Source organism: Ambystoma mexicanum, chromosome 5q (genome assembly GCF_040938575.1).
Source record: "Ambystoma mexicanum isolate Mex_15411 chromosome 5q, UKY_AmexF1_1, whole genome shotgun sequence".
In the NCBI taxonomy this organism is placed as follows: Eukaryota; Metazoa; Chordata; class Amphibia; order Caudata; family Ambystomatidae; genus Ambystoma; species Ambystoma mexicanum.
Window position 1 is genome coordinate 1,306,799,023 of NC_090933.1, and position 7,438 is coordinate 1,306,806,460.

The 7,438-nt window shown below is 47.8% G+C and overlaps 1 protein-coding gene across 1 annotated transcript in view; it reads left to right on the forward strand.

The window, feature by feature from the left end:
* Positions 1-6,430, forward strand: part of LOC138498061 (casein kinase II subunit alpha-like) — a 563,172-nt gene extending 556,742 nt beyond the window's left edge. Inside the window, exon 13 of the mRNA XM_069621907.1 lies at positions 5,900-6,430. Coding sequence (XP_069478008.1) covers positions 5,900-6,015 — 116 coding nt within the window. The 3' untranslated portion in view covers positions 6,016-6,430. The remainder of the gene's footprint in view (positions 1-5,899) is intronic.
* The last annotated feature ends 1,008 nt before the right edge of the window (positions 6,431-7,438 follow it).

Sequence of the window (7,438 nt, forward strand, 5' to 3'; positions counted from 1 at the left end):
AAATAACTTAGTTAAACTGGTCCAGGGTTTAGGAGGACCTCTGGTGATCTAATCCCGCCTGAGGTGATGTATCTGGACGGGGTTGGATGCTGTGGGGGGGGAGCGGGTGGGGTGTTAAGTGGGACTGTTGTTGGTAACGTTCTAGGGGTGTCTGTTCTCAAAGGTTGGTACAATGCAGGGGCCCAGTTAGCAAGAGCCCAACTATGGAACTGTCGCGGAGGATGGGGTGGTAATGTGAAGCCTCGGAAATGGGTTGATGTCTGCCGTGGGTGAAATGATCATTGGCTCCCTCAATGTCTGGGGCCTTAACTCGCCAAACAAACGATCACTGGTACTCCGTGAGTTTAAGAGGGCCTGACTGGACTGGTTGTTCCTTCAGGAAGGGTGGTGAACTTAGATTAGGCTCCCGGGGGTTGGGGGAGGTGATTATGGCCTCTGATGTCAAGAAGAGGTGTGGGGTTGCAATTCTGGTCTCATCCCGACTGGGCTTCTTAGTAGAATCTGTATTAACCGATCGAAATGGGAGGTAAAGGTTAGTTGTATGGTACCAGGCTTACGTTGGGTTCTGTGTATGCTCCAAATGTGGGACAATGTGAATTCTGGGAGAAAGTCAGGGATAAAATTGAATTTGTAGAACGGCAACTGGTGGTCGGGGGGAGACTTTAATATGGTGTTAGACCCTTTAAGGGACCGTAAGAGAATGGGAGAGTGACCGATAACCAGGGCAAATATGGGTGACTCAGACTGCTTCAAACAGGTAAACGATGTGTTGGGCTTGTGTGACTCCCTTCTGCTATCGCTGGAGGGGGGATAGGCGTACACCTTTTACTCAGCGGTTCATGACTCCTTCTCGTGTATAGACCTGCTCCCGGGTAGATTCGACCTTAAAGGCACAGGTCTTGGAATCCCAGGTCGCCCCAATCCCGTGGTCTGACCACAATATGGTGAGAGTCTCAATGGAAATGGGGAGGTCATCGGGCCCCGGGGGGAGTTGGAGATGCAATTACTTCTTATTACCTCTTCAATGATACTGGAGAGGTGGGGATTCAATCAGTCTGGGAAGGCTTCAAGGCAACAACAGATAGGGATAGGTTCTAAGAAAAGAAAAAGACGTTGTGGAGAAGGGGAGCGAGCTCCATCAGAAAATAGAGCAGATACAGCCGGGGAGTACCCAGGGAAGGTATATATCACCCACAGAAGCGAAGGAACTATGACACTATAAAACACAATTAAAGGCCATCCTGACCCAGAACAGGGGAAAAAAACCTCTGGTTTCTGAAAAAGAAATATCATGAGAAAGGGGATAGGGCGGATAAGATCCTAGCCTGGAGAATGAGGGAGGAGAAAAAGCAGAGGACCATAGGGGATATTCAGACAGAGGGAATGGCTGTCTATGACACTAAAAGCATCAGGAGTGAATTTGCAAAGTACTATAGTACCCTCTATACCCTATAGGGCAAGGGGGAAGAGGCACAGATAGATGAATTCTTGAGAAAGAAATCGTGGAGAGCCTAGAGAGCCATATAACGGTAGAGGAGGTCCTGTAGGCCATCAAGGGGATGAAGTCAGAGTAGGCGCCTGGGAGGACAGCTTTTCGATGACATTTTATAAATTATTCAGATCATTACTAGCCCCATGTCTGGTGAAGGTGTTTAGTGCATGCATGAGAGGGGAAGCCCTTCCCCCCCACAATGCTGTTAGCAACGATTGCAGCGATCCCTAAGGAGGGAAAGGATCCCACCAGGTGCTCCTCCTATCAACCTATTTCCCTCCTAAATTGGGATGGAAAGATTTGGCGAAAGTCTTGGGAACGATATTGGAAGGTGGGATTACCGCTTCTAATACATGGAGACCAGGTGTGCTTCATCAGGTGAAGACAAGGATCCGACAACATTCGGAAGACCATGAACCTGATCCACGGGGCACAAATGAACGGGCAAGAAGCTTGTCTGGTCTCGCTAGATTCAGAGAAGGCCTTCAACAGGGTCGAATGGCCCTTCATGATGAAGGTCCTGACGAGGATGGGGCTGGTAACAAAGTTCCTGAGATGGGTGGCAGAGGTTTACAACAGGCCCAGGGGAAAGGTCTGCGTTAATGTACAAGCTACAAGACAGGGATGCCCCCTCTCCCCATTATTATACACCCTAGATATGGAACCTCTGGCAATTGCGATTCGGGCAAATTACCAAATCAAGGGCATAGTGGTGTGCGGAGGGGAATTGAGTGGAAACTCGCGTTCTTTGCGGATGACATATTGGCTTACCTCACTAACGTTCAAGATTCCCTCACAGCACTCCTGACCCAGATAATGGAATACGGCCGCCTCTCAGGCTTAAAATCAATGTAGGGAAATCAGGAATAATGTGATACTAGAGCAGAGCCCCCTCCTATACTCGGAAAAGAGATACCAAGGCATGAGGGTAAACAAAAGAGCATCCAGTACCTGGGAATTCAAGTCACAAGGGACCTGGAGGAGAGGTTTGCGGCCAACTATGATACCTTCCAAACCCAACTGACGGCTGATGTAAAGAGATGGGACCCACTGATGTTGACCTGGTACGGTAGCATGACCTCATTAAAAGTGAACATGCTTCCCAGACTGCTATACCTGTTTGCAGCCATCCCGAGGCAGCTCCCGGAGAAGTTCTTCCTGGAAGTTACAGGAGAGCTCCGTAGATTCATTAGGAAAAATAAGACGCCATGGGTAAAAATGGCAACCCTCCTGACGCTCCCGAGGGATAAGGGGGGGTGTTGGGTTCCCGGTCATCCACCTATATAAGGCTGCTCAACTTAGGGTGATACTTGAACACATGAGGGACGACCTGAGGACCTATTGGACCTACTTGGAGGACCTGGCGGCACATCCACTGAAGGTGAGGGACTACTTCTGGTCTCCTACCAGGTCCATCCCAGAATGGCTAAGGTCCCACCCCACGCTTGGGGTTTATTGGACAGTCTGACGTGAGTCCAAGGTCATGCATGGGTACACAACATGGCCCTCCCCTATGTCCTGTATTTGGGTGCCCCCATTTGACTTAGGACACCAGGGACAAGCCAGATCGCAGATGTGGTCAAATGCGTACCTTGATCGAGTGGGACAATTGTTTAAAGAGGGAGTCTTTGTGGAGTTGGGAACGGAAAGGGGGGTACTGGGAGGGGACTCGATCTCAGTATTTGAATATCTGCATCAAGAGTAAATTGAGGGACCCAAAGTGGGGTGGGTTGGTGGCAAGAGAGTTAACGGCAGTGGAAAAAGTCATTGACTTGTCCACAACAAGAAAGGGTATATTGTCCAAGTTGTACAAAGCAATGAATGAAACGTGTCTACAGGGGAGACAAACATTCCAAAGATACTGGATGGATTTAGTGGGGGCGGAGATTTTCGAGGCGGACTGGACACATATATACAAAATTGCTTACCAGGGCGGATTGTTCACCTCCACGATAGAACACAACTTAAAAATGTTAATGGAATGGCATAGAGATCCCCTGAGATTGTCCGGAATATTTGTGGGAGCCTCCCCATGTGCCCCAAGGGTTGTGGAAGTCGGGGGTCTCTGGCCCACATGTGGTGGCGGTATCCCAAGGTGCAAGTGTTTGGTCCTGAGCTGGATGGAAGAGATCACGGGAATAGGGTTGGGCCTGGACCTGCTGCAGTCTCTATAAGGGGTCCCGGAAAAAGACAGAGAAGAATACAGACTCCATAAGATGTGGGAGGCAATGTTAAGGGCATGGAGACCAAAGCCCAGTGTTGGAAAAATGAAATTCTCCCCTCGAAAGAGGTTTGGGAGGGAAAAGTACATAACATCATGATAATGGAAAGGCTGGCAGCAGCAGTGATTGATCAAATGGATGGGTTTCAAGTAGAGTGGTGCTCTCTGTTGCTCAAATGGGCATTGGATGAAAGAAACCACAGGGATCAAATAAGCAAATAAGCGGAACTTGAATCGGAAGGGAGAGGGGTGAGGCACTGGAGGGTAAAAGACAGACATAATGAGGAAAAAAGCCTCAGAGACATTGATGAGGGAGAACTGCACCTCTGAACGGGTTTGGGTTGAGAAGGGGGGTTGAGGGAGGAGGGTGAAGGGAAGGGAGTAGTGTAGGGGCAGGAGCGGGGGGGAAGAGTTGGATTGGGGGGGGCTAGACATTTGACAGTATGGTGGTTTACACCTGTAATCTTTGCTTTCTTAAAATTTCTTGTTCTCTTTACAAATGCAAATAAAATGTAGTTTAAAAAAAAAAAGACATTTGAGGAAAGCATGATTCCACAAAGAAATACAAAAAAGAGGTAAAAAAAAAGAGGTCCCATGATCAGACTAAAAGAATGAGTGAGTAACACAGACCAATATTGGAACAAACCAATAAGCACCTTAAACAAGCCTATGGCTACAAGCCACAACGGCAGGGTCACTAGGGAGCATGGCCACTACATGGGTGAGTTGGCCATGGAAATAGTGATGAAGACCCTAGTCAAGGAAGAGGAAACGGCTGCCCTGGGGAGGAATGCAAGGTGTTGGTATTCCTGGACATCGGAGCGCAAAGAAGGTGGGATGTGTTTAAGGCATTCCTGAACATGGGGTGGATGGTGCTCTGAACATAGGGGGAGACAGAAGCCTTAGACATGAGTGGGTCAGGGAGTGAGTGAGGTAGAGATTAGGTGCCCTTGCACACTATATGTGGGTAGGGGAAAGAATATAGACCAAGCACCTGCATCAAAGAAGGCCTACCCTGGACACAGAGTATGGGGCAGAGTAGGTAGCCCTGCCATGCGGGATGGGGGAGAAAGACAGACGCACAGACTGGCATCGCAGGACAGAGAGGGTGTCCCTAGGACGCACACTGAAGGTTGCCCCAGATATATAAGCTGTTTTGGTAATGTGAAGGAAGGTGGCCCTGCTCAAGATGATGGGATGCAACAACAGGCACTCAGAAGAGAGGGGGATTAAGACAGGCCAGCAGTAGACACCACAGCAATGAAAGGTGGTGAACGCTATGGACCTGTGAGAGGACTAGAGGGAGGATGGAGGGGAAGCATGTATATGGTTGGGGTGGTTGATGGGGGGTTTAGGGACGATCAGCATGGAGGGGATAGTGATGGGAGAAACGATCATGTGGCTGACGATATGAAGTAGAGAAGGTTGACATGAAGAAAGGTTGGTGGAGGCAATGGCCATTAAGGAAGAGGCCAAGAACATGGGGGATGAAGGCTATGAATATTGGGAAGAGGATCATGAAGGTGGTGGGGACTGATCCGAGGACCCGGGAATGATGGGATCAGAGATAAAGCTATGGATGCGTGAGGAAGACGGCCATGTATAAAGAGAAAAGGTGGCTATGGATTGATTGGACTCCGCAGACCTGGAAAAGAAAGCAGTGGAAGTGAGGGAAAGGAAGGCGGTCATGAATATGCAGTGGGTGGACTGGCACAACATCATGCACATGGAAGGTGCGAGCATCCGAATGCAGGTTGGCAAAGCCATTGATTGAGTTCTACTTTTATAGAGTGAACCATCGCTCTTGCTGCTGAGGAAAGCTATTCACATTCAGAACAAGGGCTGCATGGACCTTGCTAGCCACATGATGGAAGCGCCAGGCTGTCTCTATATATGAGAGCAAGTGCGGACGAGGGTTGATGCAAAAGTGGAAGATGATGGGGCCTTGGGCAAAGGTCAATACCTTCACTTTCGGATGACTCTGGAATGAATGATGTATAACTCTAGTGCAGCTTCTTATAACGGTTTCTAAATCACCAAGTGTCTGAACTGCAACTCTGAAGAATAGCATTGACTGTTCCCAGTGCCAGTATAATTCTCATGCTTTGACATAGATTTGCTTTATTCATTGTAACTGAGACCCTGCGATGCTGCTGTTCTTAAATTGCCTTCTCCGCTTCCCACAGGCATTGCCTCCATGGCAGCTTCGCAGCCCATCAGCGGCATAGCTGGATCTCCGGTCATCTCTTCGCCGAACTCCTTGGGTACACCAGTGGCAGCAGCAGCAGGGGGGCAGCCCTGACCAGGAACATCCATCTCTAACCTCCAACAGTGACTGACTCTCCTCTCACGGCTCCCCCAAGGACTGATGCTGCCACTAATCCCACAGATTACCTTCTTGGCGCGCGGCCCAAGGACCAAGACCACGCCCTCACTGGGAACTCACTTTTGTTTTTGTTGAGGATGAAAGATGAACAAGAAAAACATTGAGCGAAAACCCGAGATTCATTTCCTTTGTTTCCCATATAGTAAATATATATATCTATATATACTCTATATGGATACAGACAAAACTCAAAAATAAACAGTTTTCTGCTGTCTGTGCCGGAATAAAAGATTTATCTTCGTTCTTTTCCTGATGATGGTGTTTGGTAATGCAGCTACAATGTAGAAATTCAAATGAATAATAAAATGTATTTTATATGTCCCTCCACGGACACCTGGGTGTCAGGCTGCTTCCTGTTTGCTGCAGGGAACCTGGTCAGGAAAGCATTCAGGAGATCCTGTCTCTAGTTAACCTTCAATTGCAGGGACACTAAGTGCCTGTTTGGTGCCCACCATATCCAGGAAGTTCTGCCAGAAGTCGGATGGTCCTAAGCTTGGCAATCTTTGTTCAGGTTATTAATTTTCTTACGTGGCTCTGTTTAAGTGTCTTATCTGATGTTGGTGCTGGGAAAATGGTTTTTAAGCTGTCATCCGGACGAACGCAACATCCTCTCTAAGGTTTAAGGCATCTGTACTAGTGATGACACAGATCAATGAATGTCCAGGTGGAGAAAGAGGTTTTTGGTACGTTGGTTGGATGGGTATGGGCAGCTAGGAACGCTAGAAAGAGGGTTGAAGTAAATATGGGTAGTTGGGAGGGATGATGGGGGATGAAAGGGTATTATGATAAGGCAATTCTTGAGTCCATCACCATACAAGCAAATGTTTTGCCAGTAATAGTACCAATGTTCACATGTTGGTTGGCTAACTCACATTCACTCACTGTCCTGTATCATTATATTAGATCTCATGCTATTAACAATGTTTATTCCTGCACACTATTGACAAATACATGCTTTGGTTAAGACACTTTACACATGAGGTTATTAACATGCTTTTTTTATAACATTTAAGCCACAGGTTTTTGTAGTCTGTAATTCAGAGTTTAGTTAAAATTGTCGTCTGTGCACTTAGCTTTGCCCAGGTGCTGTTCTGCGACACAGTTCTTATTCAACTGCATCACACTTGATCACCCGTGTGACTAACCTTTCGAATGTTATCTGAAAAACGAACCAGTCCACCTCACAGTACTTTCAAGCATAAACAGCCTAGGGGTATTCCTAATTTACAGAATCAGTCACATGACTCCAAAGAGATTTGCTCTTTTAATGCCCCACCCCATTAGTATTGTACCAGAACCTGCCCTTCAGGGCGAGATTCAGTGTTCCGGTACTGCCCTG